This window comes from Bombyx mori, chromosome 10 (genome assembly GCF_030269925.1).
Source record: "Bombyx mori chromosome 10, ASM3026992v2".
Taxonomy (NCBI): domain Eukaryota; kingdom Metazoa; phylum Arthropoda; class Insecta; order Lepidoptera; family Bombycidae; genus Bombyx; species Bombyx mori.
In genome coordinates this window covers 10,096,686-10,120,754 of record NC_085116.1, presented here as the reverse complement: position 1 = coordinate 10,120,754, position 24,069 = coordinate 10,096,686, and the positions used below count along the sequence as shown (strand labels likewise).

Below are 24,069 nucleotides of genomic sequence, written 5' to 3'. Positions count from 1 at the left end.
TTGAGCCTTCCTTACTAGTGGACACCGTAAGACCTGATTTTGATAGGACACTGGTGGATTTATAAATTTAAGTTACATATCTTTACAGAACCTACTTCACTCAACCGATCCGCCTTTACCAGAATACAAAACGTCCGCTGTGAAAAAGTCGAGATTTATAATATCGCACTATGGGGTTTTTAAAACATTTTGGGACTGGCTCATTCTCATAGCGACATTTTACGTGGCTGTCGTAGTCCCATACAATGCGAGCTTTGTAGACGAAGGCCATCCTAGGATCAGCGTAACGAGTGACGTCATTGTGGAAGCTCTCTTCATTGTCGGTAGGTAAATCACATTTTCCCAAACAATATTTTTTTTAAACAATATTAACTTTAATAATTTTATCTTATAGATATCGTACTCAACTTCCGAACGACGTTCGTGAGCAAGAAAGGAGAAGTAGTTTCGGACTCAAAAGCGATAGCCCTTAATTATATCCGGTCTTGGTTCGTGGTAGATCTCTTGGCGGCGCTCCCGTTTGACCTACTTTACGCTTCGGACGTATACAGCGGAGCGGTAAGTTAGTGCTGCTTAATAATTAATAGCGCCGTTATTTAATTACAGCTTCAACTTAAACGGTCTCGCGTATTTTCACCGCAATTACTGCACGGTGTGAGCTTCGTCTTATTTTATTCACGTAGATGAGAAACTCAGGTTTCTTGGAGTTAAATAGGAATGGGAGCGGTTACCCATCCGTACACTTGAGTGTAGTTGGTTTGTGAAAAAATAAGGCGTACGGTGACAATCATTTAGTAAATTCGATTTTAGTAACACAATGTTATTTTGCAGGTCAGTGATACACTTTTTTTTCTGCTTAAATGGGTAGACGAGCTCACAGTCTGTCTAGTTTTAGTGGTTACCGGAGTACATAGACATTAACAACGTAAATGTCACCGGCCACCTTGAAACACGAGTTCCAAGTCTCAGTGTTGCAGTGTAACTACATTATAATTAGAGCTATCTACATATTAATACGTAAAGCAAAAACTTTGTATCCCTTTTTACGAAAATTGCGCGGACGGAGCAGTATGAAATTTTCCACACTTATAGAGAATATAGAGAAGAAGTGCACAATGATAATATTTTTTTTAAATTATGCATTAATAATACATTAAATCAATAAGAAAATATTACACACACTACCATATATTTGACACACACACACACACACATATATAATCTCTATTGTCAAACATTTGTTATTGCTTAAAGTCTGTGGTCAAATTAAGAATAAGTTACTATTGTCTATCTTTAATATTATTTGACTTGGCGAAATCTGTGAATAAAGAAATCTATTAGTCTTTGACAATATAACCTTAATAATGTTCAAACTTATAATTACAATTAATTATAGTCGAATCTCGACAACTGCGGGACCACTAGTACCTGTTAATGTATAAGAATGATTTCATTATGGATTTACGACAGCATTTATGTTTCGGAAGATTAATTTCCTGGCATATTATGCAGGAATCAACCCACGGAAATGTGCATTTAGTGAAGTTAACGAGGTTGCTACGACTGGCGCGACTCCTGCAGAAGATGGATCGATACTCCCAGTATTCGGCGCTGATATTGACCTTATTGATGCTATCCTTTACGCTTGTCGCGCACTGGCTCGCCTGCATTTGGTTCATAATAGCGGAAAAAGAAATTGAAGTTCACAAAAATGAGATTTGGGATTTAGGTAAAATACAATATTGTTTTTGATCTTATTTAAGGCTGGTAACTTTTTACTCGTTCTTTCTGGTTTGTAATTATGTAAATTTGACAAATTGGATTGTATAATATTACTCATATAACTAATGCTAGTAACAGACACAATAAACTATCAATGAGCTATTAAAGTATGTTTGTTTATGATTACATATTTGATTAGCATAAATTTTAATCAAATCTGAACTTCAAATAATTTTAATACGACATTACATACTTATCATTATTTTATACGGAAACTTTAAAAAAATACTTCTGATTCAAACCCATAAGTAAACCAGCACAAGAATTTTAAAGTAAAATAAATATTTTTGTTTTAAAGATATATCTTTATATCTATCTGCATCTTAATAACTTGCAAATAAACTGCTCTCGAACCTTAAAAGGGTTGAATGTTTACTTCCTCAATATACCTAAATGGAAAACAGGATGATCAGTCTTTCTGCAGACGAGGTTTAAGGAAAATGTTTCATAAGGCAGTAGCACGGTTAAGCCTTTGACAGCGGCATCCGTGGGTGACAGTGATTACTTTGTATCAATGTGATTCGTACAGAATACATGATCAATAACCTAAATAAGGGCAGTTTACAAATTAATCTTCTTAAAATTTATTATTATGATAATTACATTATTTGAAGTCGTCGTGGCCTAAAGGATAAGACGTCCGGATGTAGCGATGCATCGTTATGTTTGAATCCCGCCGGCGCGGCAGGTACCAATTTTTCCAATGAAATACGTACTTAACAAATGTTGACGATTGACTTCCACGGTGAAGGAATAGCATTGTGAAATAGAAATTAAACCCGCAAAATTATAATTTGCGTAATTACCGGTAGTAGGACGCCTTGTGAGTTCGCACGGGTAGGTACCACCACCCTACCTATTTCTGACAGCCAGCGGTTAAGGGTTTTTTTCGAATGTCGAACGTTTTTTCATACGTAGAAGATTCTAGCAGTCGCGTAACACCCTGAAGGAGAATTCGTTCCAGGACCAAATGTCAAAAATGATTTCTCTTAGAAGTCGTTTGGAACTTAAATACATTTTATTTTCAGTTTATTTTAAGGTAGCTTTTTGTTACTGTTCCGATTTCTTGAGCGATTATTGAAACTACCACAGAAGTGTGTCAATACATTGATGATATAAAAACTATGATTGAACTGATTGTTCGTTTGTACATCACAGAAAAACTATTTTTTATTATTCTGCTATTAAATATTTTTTTTGTTTTTGATAGATATGATTACCACGTATATAGGTATAATACATTTATTCAGAAACATTGAAGTAACAGCAATTTAAATAAGCTTCCATTTAAAGTAACAAACATTCATATTATTGATCATTTATCATCACAATTACAATTTTTCTTAACAAATTAAAGTATACGTGAAAATGCACTTAGTAGAAAATGCTCTTAGAAAATGCAATAGCTCGAAAAAGCACTTCTCGTTTCAATTTTGTCCCATTATAGTACAGAGCAGCAACGACCTGCCCCAAGTTTTTATCATTTGAATAAGCCTTAAAGTTTTATTACTCTTTTAGTGACGTTTATTGCGTATGATAAGAATTTAACTGAATATCAGGTCCAACCCGGAGTATAATCAAAGTAGATAAAGATTTTAAATTATCATACAAATGCTACAGTTGGTATTTTTTCGTATTACCTTATTTACCGGAGTATTTGAAATATTTATTGACCTGAATCAAAAGAAATGGTAAATCTGGAATAGTTGAAAGTAATTTAATTTCATTTGACTGATGCCAAACAAACCTATTCCAATATTGATTTCTTAATTTATTGTCCATAAAAATAATACTTCAAGCTAGTTCCTAGTACTTAATTATCGTCTGAAAATATTGCAACGTAAGAACAATATAATAATATTTAAAACCCAATAAAGATTTGGAAAAAGAAACGTCCATTCCATATCATTATATCTAATATTTATACGCCACTGAATTTACGATTTTCTTCTTAAATTTTGTTGAAAATGTAACGTTTCATAACCAACAAAAAGTTTAAATAAGAATAAAGTACGCTTCATAGAACATAAACTGAAAACTCTGGCAATCAAGAATCGAGATGAGGAACTTTTTTATTGCTTCCAAGTCGAAGGGAATATACATCGGGACGCGCTCATTCCACGATTTGAGAACTTTTGAAAATAACATAAAAGTCTTTTTAATTTTGAGATTCAAAGCTCATAAATTTATTACCGTGTGATTTTTTTTAAATGTTAAATCGAAACACTGTCACCTTTTTCTATATGTTTCGAATAGTCTCTAATACGATTTCTAATCTTCTATATCGTTCCCTCACTACTGAGGATCGCGACCACATGCGATGTACTTCCAATGCACCCGATCATGGGTGGCATGGACTGCATGTACAGGCGACTGTAAATTTCCTTATTATATCTAAACGCCAAGAAAGAAGAAAGAAAGAAAGAAATAAAGAGTATTCTTTATTGTACACCAAAAAACAAATAAACAGTGAGATACATTAAATACAAAAAAAGTACCATTGGCGGTCTTATCGCTAAGAGCGATTTCTTCCAGACAACCATCAGGTGGACAAGAATCATTTGGAAACGAATGACGCGCCAAGTTTGTGTACAACTACTTAAATGCAAAAAAAACTATTACAAAAAATTACTAAATAACTTTTAGAGAATTAGGTACGCGTTAATCTTCATAGCTTCACTAACATAATTCCCTTCGTCCTTAGTTTATTTGATCAAACAATAAATGCTCAGCAGGATAATAAGATTGTAAATAAAAAATTATATTATTTCCTTAAACATACACCACTCATACTGTTTGCATTAAGCAGGCTGGATAAACAACCTAGCGGAGAGACTGAAAGTGCCCATCATTAACATATCACACAGCGAGAGCTACGTCACCGCACTTTACTTCACCTGTTCCTCTCTGACAAGCGTCGGCTTCGGCAACGTTTCGGCGAACACTCTCCCAGAGAAGATTTTCAGCATAATCACCATGTTGATTGGAGGCAAGTTAATTAATTTCAGTCCTTTTAACAAAAGTAAATACATTTTCAACCTACGGCTTTGAGTATTTCCAAAAATGTTGGTACGAATTTAAAGTAAATGAAATCTACTGAATTGGTGCTGCTACTGTTATACTTTTGACAGAAATTAACTGATCCAGAACAAAGGCTGGATAAAACATTAAAATTTTTACAACGTATTATGTCATCAAGTAGTTTTATGATTTTAGTCAAGGTGCTATATTGTTCAATGGTTTAAGTGATATATTATAACATTTGTAAACTCTCCACACATGACACTTAACTAGTTCTGTCGCTATTTATATCGCCGCGGACAATAATGCTCAGTCAAAGTATGATATTCTTGTTTGACGTTTCAAAAAAAAATTCATAAAGGTTTGCTGCAAGTACAGAATGGTGAATTTTCGTTTCCTCTATTTATTATAAAAAATATACATTTACAGTATGTATGTTATTTTGTTGTATGCTATTTTGCAAATGTTATTATAGAAACAGAGATTGCTCATTTAATACGTTTGCTCATTTAAGTCTAACACCACAGTGTCAAGTTAATCATCTATCTTGCCATTCGACAGCGCATAATTGTCTACCATGAATTCATTATTAAAAAGTCTGGGAACTATGACATCTTATTCACTAATTAAGTGAATTGTTTTATACTATTTAAGTAGTTTTCTTTGTTCGTTTTTTTTTTCACCTAAATTTTTTTTGGTATCCATGATTTTCGGGTGCTATACACAACATAATGTTTATTATGTGTGAAGGACTCATTTCTTAAGATGAGTTGGAAGACTCAATTTTTATAATGATGGCTTCCCTACATTTGGAACTGGAATGTATTACTGTTTCACATTAGTCCTACACAGAAAAGTATTTCGTCTTTTTGCATTAAAAATGTACAATTTCCAAAAATATTCGAAATTGAGTTATTATGGGGAATCATTTGGTATCACCAGTATTTTTCTCATAAATACTGTCAAAAGAGCGTAGTTTAGTTTTAGTTTTTTTTTAGTTTACCTATATTTTGAATAATATTAACAAAATTTATACATAATTCTATCTTACTTTAAAAGAAAGATAATGTAACTGGTAAAAAAAAAAAACATTGCAAAGATGATTAATATTAAAAATATCACATGTTAAACCTTTAAAACACTCACCTGTAAAATTAGTAAGTTTTGAGACTATACAGTTTTAATTCGAGAAGACGATTTATCTAATTGTACTAACCCAAGATTATCATTTATTATAATTTATATTATATACAATTTCGCACAGACTATGTCGGTGTTGTTTTCACAACACTATTGTAATTTATCATCGTGAAAGTCGTTCGCGAGCACGTATCCAACCAAAGTTTCAACCCCGACATCACTGTATCAAGTGCTTCGAGTGCTATATCCATTATGGCGGAGACACATGAAGCGCTTCTATAAATTATTCCCTTTTTTCTTGTTTGTTAATGAGAATTAAAGCTGTTTTTTTGAATAAAATTCTGCGAAAATTCTTGCCGAGAAGATATTGAGCTTTATTAACATTCTCTTCGGGGGCAAATATCTAAATGGTAAACTTCGCGAACCCTATTTAAAGGAAAGGTAATTTATTTTCTCACGTTCATTAAAATACAGTCAAGGTTCTACTTTTGCTCGAGCTTAAACATTTAACTACAATGTGGAGGAGAGTGTTTAATTTAGTTTACACTTGAGAAACCCAGTCACGCTTCATTGTGACTATCGTTAATTTAATGAAAAATAAACTATTTCGTTTAAATACTCGCGCACAACCATTAAATCTTTTTACTGGTGGTAGGACGTCTTATGAGTCTGCACAGGTAGGTACAACCACCCCGCCGTGAAGCAGTAATGCGTTTCGGATTGAAGGGTGGGGCAGCCGGTTCTACTGTTAAATCTGAGACCTTACAACTCATGTGTTGAGGTGGGTGGTGGCATTTACGATGTAGATATCTATGGGCTCCGGTTACCACATAACTCTAGGTGAGCCGTGAGCTCGTCTACCCATATAAGCTATAAAAAAACCTCGACGGTACTATGACAGAAAACTTCCTTTGCATGCTAACAGTAGCTGTCCCAAGTTGAATATAGAGACAGATGAATGGCAAGAAAATTCTATTGGTGAATGCGAAACTATCGATCTTTGTCATTTAAAACACGTTGGATACAAAAAGTGGGTTGGTTCATTATCTCGCTTATTTTTCTAGCTCTAATGCACGCAGTGGTTTTTGGAAACGTCACGGCGATCATTCAAAGGATGTACTCTCGGAGGTCAATGTACCAGAGCAAGTGGCGTGATCTGAAGGACTTTCTCACTATCAATCAAGTTCCGACGGAGCTGAAACAAAGAATGCAGGATTATTTCCAAACGATGTGGTCGCTAAATCATGGCATCGATATTCATGAGGTGATTATGATAATTGGGTTCATTTAATGAAAAGCGAATCGCTGCTCCTATATTAACGATTCTTCGATCTCATTAGGTTTCTTAAGATGGGCGTTGGCATTCATATCGTGATGTCAACGGGCATCGTTAACGTCTATTTGGCCACAAGCTTGATTGCCTATCGAAGTTCAAAAATATACATTACACACATATTTTTACGCACATATTTTATATCTAATAATACTTCCAACCATAACAAGATGTGTTATTTCTATAAATTAAGACAGACAGCTAAAAGATTTTGAATTTTCAAAACGAGATTTCAACACGAAGTTACACGAACGTAAAACATTCGAAGCGAACTAATACTATCGGTGATATTGGAAAAGTTTTGACTGTTCTACATACGTTACCTGAAAACGCCTTCATCACTTTCGTTGGAGATGTAGGAACCCGAAAGCTTTGAGGTCTTACTGAATTCGAAATTGGTTAAATGGGCAGAAAACTAAATGTAATAACTTTTTTATAATATATTATTCACAACAATTTTATTCGAAAAAAAATCTGAAATATTTTTGTATGAACTCATGTAGCAAATGGAGCTGGTTTTTTTCTTCACTTAAGATTTTAATTAATAAATTTTGAGCTATCTTTTAAATCAAATCAACTTTGTGTGAAGTTGGTATCGAAAGTGTTGCAAATAAAAGAAAATATCTTCCTAATCGAAATCCAATATTTCAGACGCTTAAAGAATTTCCCGAAGAACTGAGAGGCGACGTATCGCTACATTTGCATCGTGAGATCTTGTCACTTCCAATATTCGAATCCGCGTCCCAGGGATGTCTCAAATTGCTTTCGCTACATATTCGGAACAACTTCTGCGCCCCCGGCGAATACCTCGTCCACAAAGGCGATGCCCTCACGTACATCTATTACATCTGCAACGGATCCATGGAGGTGGTACAAAACGATATGGTCGTCGCTATTCTCGGTGAGCTTTAAATAGTATTTGATCATTTATGAAATATGTTTTAATTACAAAAAAATTCTCCGTTTTAATTAGTTAGTTGGATGTTTTGTGTGTAGGACAATAGAAACGGAGTTCGAAGCTTTTGTTATTATTAAATGTTTCATATTCAGTTATTCAAGTTAGCTACTTTATATAATACTAGCGACCCGCTCTCGATTCGCTTCGGAAACATTAAATTTTATTATTGATAACTGAGTCCCGCGATGTTTCCTAGGGTTATTGTGATACCGCGGGTGACGCCGTAGGGCAAAGCTGGTCTAAAAAAAGTAGCCTAAGTTACTCCTTATATCATCAGCTAAATATCAGTGAAAGTCTCGTCAAAATCGGTCCAGCCGTTCCAGAGATTAGCCGGAACAAACAGACAGACAGACAGACAGACAGATAAAAATTGTAAAAAATGTTATTTTGGTGTATGTACCTAATTATATATATTCACATGCAAGTAGTAAAAAGCGGTTATTTCAATATTACAAACAGACACTCCAATTTTATTTATATATACAGATATATTATTATAGGTGCCTAAGTGAAATCTCAATTTAAGATTAAAATATTACAAAATGAAGCTCCAAGTGTAATGCACCTGACCTAATATTTAATAAGTACTATTTCTCTGTAGAGAACAATTTCAAATATTTGCAATTTTCATTCGCTTAACTGCAGATTTTATCATAAGTATTCGCTGATAGTTTGAATTTCAAAGCTTAGATCGAAAATAGCTAAAATTCCTTGAAAATAAGAAATTGCATTAAAGGGTGAGAGAGTAAGTATACCCTATTGCACACAAAAACAAAGTTAATATTGAAAATCAGTTAACAAGTAGGTACAATTTGTGCAATAGTGTTTTCGCTAAAAGCGATCTCTTCTAGATAACCGATCTCACTTCAGTTATGATGCGGTGTACTGGTATTGATAATTCTCAGTCACACTACAGATAGGTCCAAAAAATAGACTAGACCTTCAAATGAAGTGTTTTGAGAGTGTCCGTCTCAAAGCTTAGATCCAAAATAGCTAACATTTATCGAAAATAAGATATTGCATTAGCGCCGCTGCGACAAGTTATGTTATGATGATATTTCAAAGATATTTCACATTAATCATCAATATTGCTTAACACCCACACTGCGTCTTCAATCCTGCAATCCGTTTTTATTACCATGTTCAATGATTTATAACCTCAAGGTTTTCAGTATAAGAGAAGCAATGTCATATTATTATGTCACGGGCAAAATTGATCCTATTATCGTCCCACACGTTAAGCCGATTTGTCAAATATCAAATATTTGAATATTAATAATTTATGCATGAAAATTTATCGAACAGGTAAAGGAGATTTAGTTGGGTGCGACGTAAACACCCATTTACAGGCTTACAACGGTACGGGAACGTCTCAAGGAAACAATCCAGACATCGTCGTCAAATCTAGTTGTGATGTAAAGGTATTCAATTATTCGACTTGCAAATATACATACACGGTAATGATAAACCGTTTTCCGTCTTTGTGTTTCTGTGAAATAATTAATCGTCCCCTTACGAGATAAAGGACAGGAAGACGAGAGCTGTAGGAATCTGATTAAAATTATCTCATGTAATTTACGTAGACGATTAGGGGCGGTGTGTGTGTGTGTGCGAAATTTGCGAACCAAAATCTCAGTATAAACTGAATCTTAGCTTATAACTTAATTGAAGGATTATACTTATCCGCGTACTTAAACGTAGCTCAATTCATTATATAGACTTCCTCAAATGTAAATATAGAAAGTTTGTTTGATACATTTTGTGTCTATGACATTAATCATCAAACGAGGTTTAAAGAAGTTCCTTGGCACTATATAGCGATTTTTTGTGCTAGCTATTTCTGGCATTGGCGATGTCTATGAGTGACGGACCTACTTCCTTCCATATTACTACAAATTCGATGGCAACAAAAAATCAACACATTTTCATAATATACGCATTTAAATCAAGATTCGTAACAAAGTCACATTTTTCTAGTTTGGACACATTTTACTCGTATATTACTATCAATCATTTCATTTCATGATATTTCTCACTTTATTCATCATCATCATCTTCATCAGCCTACAGCCGTCCACCGGAGGACAAAGGCATCTTCCAATTTACACCGGTGAGTTTGGTATACGGCTTTCCTCATCCATTTCTTGACGGACACTCTTCCCAAGTAACTCAAGATTTGTCTAAAGATTTGTCACAAGATTCGTCTAATAATAATAATTTCTCTAATTTGGATTCAACAGGCTCTGACATACTGCGATTTGAAATGTATTCACATGGCCGGTCTAGCAGAAGTGTTGCGATTGTACCCCGAATACCAGCAAGAGTTTATTCATGACATACAACACGACCTTACTTACAACTTGAGGGAGGGATATGAGGCTGAACAGGAATCAGACGGGAATGGACATCCATCTTTAACGTTACCTTCCATATCAGAAGACGATGAAAACGCTGCGGAAGATCATGCTTTAACACCTAAAAAGCTGCCTTCTTCTAACACTAATAGTCCCCGTCACACTAAATTTAGGTAACATAAGTTATACTTTCAATCGACAGTTTTAGTTGTTTTATGAGTTGGCAGCAGTTTATTATTTATTATGCCGTCTCGAAATTAGCTTGACATTTCACGGCATGTCATTTTACGTTACTTTCCTCATTTATGGTAATATGTCACTTGCTACTCGAAACCGACTCGAAGTTAGTTTTGTACATGTGAAATAGTTTCATACTTTAAACAATTAAATGCGAGAAACTCCTGAGTTCCTCGCCGGATCTTCTCAGTGGGCCGCGTTTCCGATCCGGTAGTAGATTCTGCGAAACACTGCTCTTGCTAGAGTCAGTGTTAGCAACACTCCGGTTTGAACCCCGTGAGCTCACCTACACACGTTAGGGTGAAGCTGAAATAGCCACTCAAGGCAATCAGCATAGGTAGAAAAAAAAAAGCCCCGGAATTACTCTTGTTAAAATAAATCTGCATATAATTTCGAAAACATTAGATTTATTTTCTAATTCGGTTATAACTCATTTCGAAATTAATTTAGCCATGTAAATATTTTAATTTCATATGAGTTTATAGATTGATTGAACAGCCTTCTAATAATTTCCATTTTAATGATTATTTTGATTGCAAATCGAGGCGCTCATCAGACTAAAATATTCATAATATATAAATGTTTTACAGCGATTACGTATTCACTTAAAGCTTTAGTTTAGTTTAACTTGTATAATAGTCAATATTATTATACGACTGTAGCTTCGAAAATTTAATATTAATTAAATCTAATAAGACACCATTGAATGTAGAGCCACGATTCTGTGAGCCTCCGAACAAAAGAAAAACACTGTTTTATTATTATAACATTATTGTTATATTATTTGCCTATTCCATAAAGTCTAAATAGCGTTTAGATGCAAAAGGAAACCTCGTGAAATATCGACCGAGCTATTTCAGGATTGACGGACAACGCCTGTCTCACAGGGAGTTACGGGAGAGGATAGAAAGGCAACGCTCTGTCGCAACACCGAAGATAACTCGAGCTGATTCCTTGGAAGGTCTAAATTTAGAAGTGCATAATACGAGGTCTTCTGTTGAAAGACTGGATACACAAGTGTCTACTTTACATCAAGATGTCGCAACACTCAGTATGGAGGCAAGTTTTAGATCCATAGTTTTCAATTTAATTTGTATTTATATAACAATTGTAAACTATTTGAAAATAGACAGGAGACCGCGTTGGCATCCCAGTTTTAAGCGGCTACCGGCTCCGTAGACTTATAAAGCTTACTTACAAGCATCTTGAGACCTGGAACAATAGTTATCATTGTTTTTACAGCGATTAACCTGCCCTTCAAATTGTAACGCAAGGTCGCATCAAGGCAGTTATTGGCAGGACGGTGATACAAACCCTTCTCCATCTTCAGTTAGTAGTATCTCCCTGTGTTTCGAACTAATTTCGTGCTTTGCCAATGCCAGGCTTGCTAATCCCATAGTTGAAGTTAAGCAGACAGTTGTCATTGCCTAAAATTGTAAACTAAATCAAACTAAACGTGAATAAGCCTGCCGATCCCACCAGCTGGAAATATTTCCCATTATTTTATAATAAGAATCTAATAAATGCCAGTTTATGTTCTTTTGCATTGTATTTCAAAGACATTTGTTTTTATTTATTTAATATAGTTTTATATTACGAACAAACTAATTTACTAAATTTCGATTTAGATTGCATAATGAAAGTAGAGGAGGAGGTTGAAAAGCTATTTTATTTAACTCACGTGTTTTTGCATAAAAAAAAAATTAAATGACATATCAATTTTAAATCTGATGTGAAATTAAAATCAGATAAGTTCACAATTAATAAATACGACCTCGATCGTATTATTTAGGGATGTGAGCCACATAATTTAGTGTACAAAACATATTGCGTTAACTGCTCTAAAATGAGAATACTTCTTCAGAGAATCACATACATACAAGAAATTTTCGGATTAGTATATTTTCTCACCGGATCTTCTCAGTAAGTCGCGATTCCAATCCGGTAGTAGATTCTGCGAAACACTGCTATTGCTAGAGCTTATGTTAGCAAATTCTCTTAGGTTGAGCCCGTGAGCTGACCTACTCGTCCGCGAAAAGTTGGAATAGCCCCTTATGGAATAGCCCCCGCGAAAAGACACAATTCGAATATCGAATAAAGTATGCTCACTCCGAGTTAGTGTCATGATCAATCACATGCCGATCCAAATTTCAGTTTCTTCTAACGCAGGACCTCGGTGACTGATTCGGACAGATAAATTTTATGATGTAATAATTCACAGCGGACGTGATGGAACCGCAAAATGATGGTTCGTCTTCTATTCACGATAGGTTAAGAATACGATCGCACTTCCTTTGACATCAGACTTTAAGATTCTCGTTCACGTTTGTATGACCGTAGATGATAAGTTTAATGAACTAAATTAAGGTAGTTTTAATATTTTCAGCATAACATCATATTTAAAATTTAAGACTATTTGCTATCCGGATTAAATTGCTTTATATAGAGAGTATACTAATATAATATTAATAAATAATTAGTTGTAGGTTTTAGTATATTTGTAAAGAAACCTAAATAAATTACAACATAGATTCGCATCGGTTTGACATGACTTAAATTAACGGAACTATAAAGAAGTGATGACGGATAACAATAAATATTTATGGATCACAGGTAAGGAATGCCATACAGGCACTTCAAGAAATGACAGGGCCAGCAGGATGGCACGCGGCGCACTCTATACCAAACTTGCAGTGGAACGCGCCCCCCAACCAACTTGCAAGGAGCTGCAGCCATCCACCGGATGTCTTTTGCTGGGATCAAGTAAGAAATGAGATAATATACATATTTGGTTTTTTTTTTTTTTTATTGCTTCGATGGTTGGACGAGCTCACAGCCCACCTGGTGTTAAGTGGTTACTGGAGCCCATAGACATCTACAACGTAAATGCGCCACCCACCTTAAAACTGGTTTATAACTGGTTTTACTGGTGGTAGGATATCTTGTGAGTCCGCGCGGGTAGGTACCACCACCCCGCCTATTTCTGCCGTGAAGCAGTAATGCGTTTCGGTTTGAAGGGTGTGGCAGCCGTTGTAACTATACTTGAGACCTTAAAACTTATATCGCAAGGTTGGTGGCGCATTAACGTTGTAGATGTCTATGGGCACCGGTAACCACTTAACAACAAGTGGACTGTGAGCTCGCCCACCCATATAAGCAATAATAAATAAAAAAGAACAGCAATTGGCAAGCAGTTCAAATCTTGGATTTTTTGCGTCGTGATAAATCATAGCCTCCTGGACCCGAATATGAAATTAACATTCATATGACTGTAGTGGAGCTTGTTTAATATAAAAGGTTTTTCATTTTGGTTCTTGAAGACGTACATATATTTTTTTACTATCATGCCCCTAAAAGTGTACTGAGAGCAGTTAATGAAATAAGTAGTGTGATTGTAGTTCGTTTTTTTACCGGGCTGCTATATTTTTGTGTTTCCACACCAATAAATAGACGGACAATTTTATAAGGTTTTTTTATAATAATATATATTAGGATACGATCTTCTAAACAAATAAGATGAATTTCAATCAAACTTGACTAATATTCACGAATGATTATTTCGGGATATTTTAAATACTTTATTATTATTTTATTTTATATTTTAACAGCAGGAGAGACCAGTAACTCCTGAGCGCCCGAAAATGCACCGCAGCACGCAAACTGAGCCATTCCTTCACAGCGTAACCCAATATATCATGGAGCATCCAGCTACTGTCATGTTATTACTCGGTATCGATCCGATGTCGAGTTTGCCACCCGTCATTCCGCAGCCCATCGATTATTACGACACTCGACGCCGACCTAGCGCCCTAGAACAGATTATAGAGACTGAAACCGGAAGTCACACCCCTTCTAGTACCACCAGTGAGAAATTCGAACCGATCCGCAGCCTCAGTGGGAGTGCCAAAGAACTGACTTCCCACGATCTAAGGAAGCAATTTGAGCGAGAAAGCAAAGAACGTTTGATACGAAATCGGTATTCGACGAGTGATATACACGAGGAATCGGAACGATTGCTTGGCGCGAACAGGACACATTCAAGCACCCGTAGCCTCAAGTACAACATTAACAGTTAAATATTCCATTACATGTTATGCTCATTAGTAATAGACGTATGTAAATGTCAGTAATTTCAATGTTATTTGTTGTTACATCATTCATAGTATAAGATAGCATTAGACGTATTTAAACTACATATTTGCCTACCATATCTAATATTCTATTTCTGCCAATATTACATATATAAATATGCATAATATGTAACTACTGCTATCTGCAAAGATTGACAGTAATATATGTATTTATAGTCGCACGGAAAGCACCTGCGATTATTCTGTATAAATTTTGGATACTTCTTTCAATTCAACGAAATTCTTATCGACGTTTACAATTTTTATACTCAAATTTTGTTCACATTCTATTAATTACATTTGAAATGTGCATATCATGTAAAACGATTATAGTAAGTTATTATAATAAATTTAATTATTATTTAAAAAAACACTGTAAATAATCTAGTCAATATCAAAGTGAAAATGCATAGTGATCTATGGGAATATGTAGGAAATTCAAGTCAAATCACTTCAAAGTGAAAATGCGTATCATAACGACAGTATTATTATTTATATTTTAAATACAATAATATCTCTTAGGTAATTTATTTGTACTTTTTAGCCGTGTAACGGTATCTATCGATTACAATGTCTATTATATAGAAGAAAAATAGTATGAAACTTTAAGTATATTTGTATATTTTGGATCATGTAGCGTTCTTCCATGTCTGTATTTAGATAATAAAAATTTGTATCATCTTTGTTAAGTATGCGTATTCAGTGGATAAATACTACGATCTCTAATTAGTTGATACTATAAATGTAATGAATATTGTCTTCCTTCTATTTAGCCAAAGTATGAACGTAGAGAAACTAAATGTGCCAAACTAGTCAGAAGCATAAACTTTCCAAATTAGAAATCATAAATGTTGTACTCATACATCATGATAATAATTAGATTAGTTCCAGAAACTTCGCGTATAAAAATTTGCCTATTTTATTTACTTTTTGTTCTTTTTGATTAAAAGAATGATTCAAAAACTAAATTGTTAAATTATTGTTTGATAAAATAATTCATGACAAAACAATTCAAAATTCTAGAGGTCTTTATTTTAACGCCTAGATAATAAAATCCGCCTTCATTTATAACGTTATTTATTGCTGCATTTTCGGGTATATTGTTTTTTTTTTTTTTTACTTTTTTTTTTTATTGCCCTTGTAGGTAGACGAGCATACGGCCCGCCTGATGGTGAGTGGTTACCGTCGCCCATGGACTTCAGCAATGCCAGGGGCAGAGCCAAGCCGCTGCCTACCTACCTTTATTTAAAGAAACTCAATTAAAACTAACATTTAGGTAACTCAATGAATACGATATAACAGCGTAATCGTACTTAAGAATATCAAAATGATAACTTTATTTGTGTGAAGAAATCTTACCTTGTCGGAGCGGGGGAAATTGCTTCTGCAAATACAGATAAAACGACATAATGCGTGGTGCATAAATATTAACAGAGTACGGTCTGAATATTAAAATTAATGTAATGTCCGCAACAAAATTTCTAATGTATTTGATAATAATGAAATTATTGTGAACTGAAACGCTTATTAGAATAAATGTAATCTACTGCGGTGTTTTATAATGAAAAAATTATTAATGTGATAAAGTATTTTAAACACGCGCAGTGCCTACGTTCTCGTTAATTTATTTGTTAAGTAGATGTTTTATTATGATCTTAATTCAATTTCTATGTTATAAGAAACAGTAGTGCATTCGTTTGTATTACATAAATTTTGTAAATAATAAAAACTTTATTGATTGTGTAGTTAAAAATAATAGTTACCAGTAAACTAATAAAGACAAATCGATGTTCATTGGTATTTTTTTATTGTACTGAAACCTTTCTTGTTTTTTTCGTTTATTGCTTTAAATGAGTAGATTACTTTTTTTTATTGCTTAGATGGGTGGACGAGCTCACAGCCCACATAGTGTTAAGTGGCTACTGGAGCCTATAGACATCCACAACGTAAATGCGCCACCCACCTTGAGATATAACTTCTAAGGTCTCAAGTATAGTTACAACGGCTGCCTCACCCTTCAAACCGAAACGCATTACTGCTTCACGGCAGAAATAGGCAGGGTGGTGGTACCGCGCGGACTCAAGAGGTCCTACCACCAGTAAAATAATACTTTACGTCTAACCTCACGGTATCTGATTACAAAAGTCCATAAACATTAATCAACTTGAATAGCGCTGTCCACTTCGATACGTAGCGCCGGAGTCTCAATTGTATTGTGTAACAGCTAATCCGCTCTTCAAGCCGGAACATATGAATGCCACGCTGAAGAAATAAGCAGGGCGGTAGAGACAGCTACCAGTAATTACAAAAAAATATAAATGAAATTTCAATTCTCTTACACGTTGTCAATTCGAAGTCAATATAAGTGATGCTCAAAATCAGAAATATATTTCTATTCATTGTAAGATTGTGTGTGCGAATGGTGACCAATCATGAAGTAAAACGAAACTTAATTTTAAAAGGGCACAAAGTAAAAGTTCGCTGTATGGAATATTAATAAGCGGAAAAAAGATACTGCAAGTCCGGCAATTCCCGGGCTCATAAATTATTGAAATGGAGACGTGGAATCGCATTACAGATTTTGATTCGAATCTATTACTGAACAAAAAAGTGGTGGTCCGAGGCGAGCATAAAAATGAAAGCTATCAATCACTTTTCAATCCTGGTTATAAATTATTCAATTATAGTAATAGTTAAAGATTTTGATTATAAGTCATTGACTATTATAAGTATTATAAGTCCAGCAGTGGACGTCTGTGGGCTGATAAGAAGAAGAGGAGTATTATGATAGTGATAGTTGACGCTGTTAGCTACTAAAAAATCATTTTAAGACAATTATGATCGGATAATTTTTAACATAACTTACCAGTTCATGCCTTATTTAATATGAGGCGGTGCTGACTTAGAATAGAAACAACACGTCGAAGTCTGAATAGGCAAGTGGGAACCAGAAACTAAAAATTAGCAAAATTATAACGATGGCTTAAACGTTATTTTCGCAGAATGTTAATGATTTACAAATTAAACTAGTGGAAGATAATATTATATTATCTCTGCTGTACTAGTTGTCACTAATTGCTTAAAAATTGTAAATTTGTCACGAATATAAGCGTGCGTTATCTATCGCACTGTTATATCGTTACTCTATTCCCGTAGAATGCTTTTTACTGGCGGTACGACCTCTTGTGAGTCCGCACGGGTAGGTTCCACCTTCCACCACCCTGCCTATTTCTGCCGTGAAGCAGTAACGCGTTTCGGTTTGAAGGGTGGGGCAGCCGTTGTAACTATACTGAGACCTTAGAACTTATATCTCAAGGTGGGTGGCGCATTTACGTTGTGGATGTCTATGGGCTCCAGTAACCACTTAACACCAGGTGGGCCGTGATCTCGTCCACCCATTTAAGCAATAAAAAAAAAGAAGCATAATTTAATTACATAAAAACTATAGCCACCACATGTCGAGTCAGACAGCCTAAACAATCAAAGGGAATTGACGCGTTTGACAAAGAATTGCAGTAGAGACCCTTTCTAGTAAAGAGTGTTTTTTTTAAAATAAATAATAGTGTTTTCTTTAAAAGACCGACACCAACCGCAGCCTAACATCACGTTGATGGTACTATGATTGAGTGGTACTTCCTTGGAGTAACAGCCATAATCGTACCAAGTTTCATCACAATCGGATTAATCTTTTTTTTTTTACTTGATTCTAATCTTTTTAATACTATTCATAATAATGTTACAATTATGTTGCTGGTCGTTGTATAAGATCTATGGTTAGGTGTCAACTTAACTTTTATTTATTAAAAACTGAGTTTCCTCTACTAAAACTAGCTGTCTGTCCCATCCAATAAACTAATGTTACAAAAAAAAACAGTCTTTATTTCACCAGTGCGTTGTTAAGCTGTAATCGTATTACGTAGGGTTTTACCTTTTATTTTCTTGTACCATCCGTCTAATCGTCAACCACCATGAAAATGTCGTAGTCACATATTATAATGAGAGTTCTCGACTCAACGTAAATTTAACCTTGTTTGTTCTCGAGTAAATTGTACGCTCTTAATCTTTTCCGCTTGCCTTTTTAAGTTTAGGCGAAAAAGGTGTGTGTTTTTTTATTTGAAAATGTCCTGAATTATTTATTCGTGATCATTATTTGTTGATTCATAATGTTTGTGCAGATTCAAGTTGAGACGTACATTTGAAATTGTTTGTTAAAAACACCATCTTTTTCTATCAACGTTTTGTTTTTTTGTGGCCACTCAGCGCCGTACCAGCAAAAATCGAACAATCACGAATAAAACTTGCGCCCCCAGGGTTCCGGGTGCACAACGGGTCACTTCGAATACACAACACCCGCAACCTACGCAACCCTCCAGAACTAACGTTGTTCTTCTATTGTGCACGGGCGTATGTTTCACATCAAAACTGTGAGAATTTATTAAAGTTCCTTAGATTCTGTAAAAGAAAAAGCTGTGTACTGCAATGATATGAAAATTCGTCAACGCTTTCGATTTTGTTCACCCGAATGGATTATTTGTTCTTTTTTTTTTTCCTACCTAAGCTTGAGAGGCTATTCCAGCGTAACCCTAACGTTTGTAGGTGAGCTCACGGGGCTCAAACCTGATGACGTTGCTAACACGAACCCTAGCAAGAGTCGTGCTTCGCAGAATCTACCACCGGATCGGAAACGCGACCCACTGAGAAGATCCGGCGAGAAACTCAGTGGGCTGTGTCTGGGAGTTAATTTACTCGTCGAGCCCTTCGTCGCAAGCGACGGGTTCGACGAGAACGGTGACCGGTGCTTGAAATACCTAAAAGCACCGTTAGTGGATCGGGAAGATCCGAGATGACGTGTTTTGGGCGACGTCGACTGCTTTCCATTCTGTCCGCAGGGTCGGGAATGTAGTTACCGGCGGCCACGATGAGAGGGTTCCCGTGTCGTGCCGCTTTATCGAAGTGGCGCATCGACGCCGACTGAAGATACTTACTGATGGAATTATTTGTTATTGCTCTACAATGACGTCAGAAAATAAAGTAGCACGGCGCGGCGACTTGTGTTTTCACTAGAAAATTAATTTTTTTATACTTATGTTGGACTCATAGAATTTAAATAAAACTTTAGCGTCACATATCTCAGATATCTGATTTTTATTAAATTAATTTAAACAATCTTAATTATTATTCATTTGAAACATATTATAATACCCTATTTCTAAGATAATATAATTAACTTTTACTTTTTACCTAGAGATATGATTTCTAAGGTCTCAGTTTTTACAGTATAAAGATATTACGGTATTACGTATCCCCACCCTTCAAACCGAAACGCATTAATACTACTTCACGGCAGAAAAAGTCAAGATGTTGGTACCGCTCCTTGCGAACTCACAAGACGTCCAATCACCACTAAACCAGTAACTGTTATCATGCTCCTTATCTAAAAATTTATCTAATCGTCTAAGTGTACTAGAACTATTTATTGACTTTGCAATTAAACTTTCCAATATCACGGTGTAGAGAGCAGAGCACACGAGTCGCTACGAACACGCCAGCCGTGAAATGCAATTTGCCAATGGAAACACTATATATAGCAATATGTACGGGTGCAAAATTGTTTCCACGTGACTATACCCAATTTTAAACCAAAACGTGTACATATCAGCAATGGATTTTAATTAGACATCCGGTCATCGTTCCCGTCGAGCCCGTCGCTTGCGACGAAGGTTTCGGCGAGTAAGTCAACCCGCAGACACAGCCCACTTACTTTCGCGCCGGATCTTCTCAGTGGGCCGAGTTTCCGATCCGGTGGTAGATTCTGCGAAGCACTGCTCTTTGCTAGGGCTAGTTTTAGCAACAGTTTAGAGGCCCATGAGCTCGGATTTGCACACAACCATGTGTCTAATATTTTTAGGTGTAAAATTTCGAAAAAACATTCATTCGTAGATACAACTTACAACAATATTTAGTTTCTAGCCTTAATGGCTTAGGCTCTACGCCGACGAGTCAGTCAGTCATGATGTGTTATTTTATATCTATGTTAATATATAAAACTGTTGAATTTAAATTTGATATGGATACTTCTTTTTGTTATAGGCGCTTGCTAAGAACGGTTTTTATGCAAACGTTATTTTTACAACACGTTTTTTTTTTAACATAGTTCTTAGTCAAATGACTGTTGACTTATAATATACATACACAAATGTTACATTTATGTAAAATCTGAAACACCATTTCTCGCAGTCTTTAATTCGATAAGTGCAATATCGAGATTCTTCTACACCAAAACGCTGGTCAACGCGCATTGGCTTGTTTGTGTTTAATGCGGAAAACTTTTGCAAAATTCACATTTGTTTCACATGTTTTATCTTACTTTTTTAGAATTATAGAAAAGGATAAATATAAGATCTTTCACCGAACGAGTATTATTGCTCTACAGATTGGCTGGTTTCAATGTTAACCGAATTATTACGAGTATACATGAGCCTGTAAATTGTCAGATATCTTCTGTTCTATGAGAGTTGTTACAGTGACATTTTCATTTTTCAATACAAAATGCGACCATCGTTATCTACGTTAACAATTGAAAAATCGTTTCATGGTTTTATATCGTGCGACTATTGAACGTGGATACTTGTTTCCGTGACTTGGTCGCAAGTAATACGAGCGTAAACTACGAGGCAATGGTTTAAGTTGCCGTAGTCAGTGCTACGATTTTCCTCGACTCTTGGAGAGAAATCCTGCTCCGCATTTACAATTTTACGACTTAGGTCGTGCTGTATTTAAAAGGCAAACGAAAAAAATAAATTAATTAACTCAGTGACAGCCATCAAGATTGATTACAGTTTTTCTTCGTTTTCTTCTTGCATTGTATAAATTACTTATTGTTTTAGTGCACGAGAAAGCTCTTTAATTAGCAGTACAAACTGAATAATGATTCTTACGTTTTTATATTCTACACTTTTAACTGTAGGTACTCTGAAAGTGATATTAGTTAAAACTGTTATTTAACTTTGGCAAAAAATTTAAAAGTTCCATCATCTCACTAGCTCAATGTTACCGTTAATTATCAAAATCAAGACCCAACTAGTGTTTTCGAAGCTCATAAATATAGCCAGATGAATGCATGGGATAACTGCTTTTCCACTCTTCAAATCAGAACACAATAATATGATCGTTATATAAATCGGCTAATGGCGGTAGATACCCGCGCGGATTCCTTATACGCCCTATAAACAGTGAGTTGATGAAAATTCAGGCGAAAAATTGCAATACATTATATTCAAAAGCGTACAGGTTCAACTAATCTAAAGAATTTAAATTAAAACATCATTCCGTATCATAAAACTGCTATTCAACAATAGTTAATTACGTGTTGAGTTTCAGTTACAATGCAACTGGCTTTGTGCTATCGGCCTTGATTTCACTGACGTAGAAAACAAACGGAACCGGCAAATATGGCTTTGTTTGTGTTCAAATTACACTCACGAGACTGACAACGCAGTATGTGACAACTCGTATGACAGTGATACGTGTTCTCCCCTCATGCTATGTTATCTACATAATTTATATTAATATCACAAATGTGATATAGATATTTGTATGTTTGAACATTTGTTACTCAATGAAACAAAAATGTCTCAAAGGATTTGGATGAAATTTCACACAAAGATAGTTTACAGCCTGGAATTCTACATAGGATGCTTTTTATCAGAGATGACCCGGGCAACGACGAGTATGTCTGCCGGGTAAATACGGCATTGTGTTCGCTTCGACTGGTAGTTTACAGGCCAGAGAACGACCGACGGAATTTTTATCACAGAAAAATGCAGAGTTCCATAATTTACGTTCCAAATTTAATACGGCTTAAAACCGCGGCGTACGTCAAGTCTAGTATAAAAATGAATATATGTGCGGGTTTGTTTGTTCGTGATCTCTACGCGCGCACGTTTTTTTCCGATTGAGTTGAATCTTTGTACAACTGTTGTTGACACGTCATAAAGAAATTTTCTCAGCACTCTTATGTATGGCAGGCATAGATAATGTAATAGGTTGGGGAAAAATTTTCTTCGCATTTTTTAAGAAAATTCACAACATTTTTAATATAGTATTTTAATATAATGTAAATAAAACATTTATCTAAAGTAACGCAGTAGAGTTCAAAATCGATGGTCCTGCCTGGTGGTAACAGCTCATAATGTATAATGCTCTTCCAATCCCACCACAAACACAGCATCATCTTGTTGCGAGTTAACCCGCGTTTCGCCACAGTCTGCGAAGCCTGACTGGCCTTTGACCACGACCTTATTCGCACGTTCTTATCGTACGTGATCCATTTTTCATCACCAGTTATCAGCTTCTTCAAAAAATGGTTCGGTTTCATTACGTCGTAATAAAGAATCACAAATCAGTACACGGTTCATTAGGTTTCTTTCAGTGAGGTACCCAAATATCGAGTTTTTTTGTGTACCCAGATTTTTTCAAACGCGCTAAAACTGTTTTGTGGTCAATTCCCAGTTCTTCAGCTACGTTGTAACTAATGATATGCTGATCTTGCTCCACTTTTTAAAAAATGGCATCCCTTTTATCCGTACTAGGCTGCACTAAAAGTATCGGGAATGGAATATTTCCACTGTTCCTGTCATATTAAAATCTTTTTAATTGAAAACTCCTTGGTTTTAAAAATCGAATACCATTTATTTATTTAAAAAAAGATTCTCGGTCTTGTCACGAGGTTTTGTCAAACTTGTTTAGTCGTTGAGAAAATGGAATTGACTCGAGAAAATTCAAGAGCGATGATTTATTATGACTTTCGAAGTGGTTTAACACAAAAATAGTGTGTTGACCGGATGATTTCTGCATTTGGTGATGAAGCCCCATCCAAAACCACAATTTATCGCTGGTTTGCTGAGTTTCAACGTGGACGTGTCAAGCTCAGTGATGATCCCCGTCAAGGTCGTCCAAAAACTGCAGTCACCAAAGAAAACGTTGATACTGTGCGTAAGCTGATTGAGGAAGATCGACATGTGACATACCGCGAAATTCAGGCAACTTTAGACATTGGCATGAGTCAAATACAAATAATCTTGCATGAACAATTAGGTGTAAAAAAGTTGTTTT

General features: G+C 35.3%; 1 protein-coding gene across 8 annotated transcripts in view; it reads left to right on the top strand.

Moving 5' to 3' along the window:
• Positions 1 to 16,749, top strand: part of LOC101746974 (potassium voltage-gated channel subfamily H member 8) — an 82,218-nt gene extending 65,469 nt beyond the window's left edge. For all 8 annotated transcript variants that reach the window (XM_062670612.1, XM_012697561.4, XM_062670615.1 and 5 more), the window contains 11 exons: positions 89 to 323; positions 395 to 558; positions 1,513 to 1,729; positions 4,592 to 4,771; positions 7,008 to 7,207; positions 7,928 to 8,177; positions 9,540 to 9,655; positions 10,475 to 10,761; positions 11,686 to 11,884; positions 13,439 to 13,588; positions 14,434 to 16,749. In XM_062670612.1, coding sequence (XP_062526596.1) covers positions 89 to 323; positions 395 to 558; positions 1,513 to 1,729; positions 4,592 to 4,771; positions 7,008 to 7,207; positions 7,928 to 8,177; positions 9,540 to 9,655; positions 10,475 to 10,761; positions 11,686 to 11,884; positions 13,439 to 13,588; positions 14,434 to 14,901 — 2,466 coding nt within the window. In that variant the 3' untranslated portion in view covers positions 14,902 to 16,749. The remainder of the gene's footprint in view (positions 1 to 88; positions 324 to 394; positions 559 to 1,512; positions 1,730 to 4,591; positions 4,772 to 7,007; positions 7,208 to 7,927; positions 8,178 to 9,539; positions 9,656 to 10,474; positions 10,762 to 11,685; positions 11,885 to 13,438; positions 13,589 to 14,433) is intronic.
• The last annotated feature ends 7,320 nt before the right edge of the window (positions 16,750 to 24,069 follow it).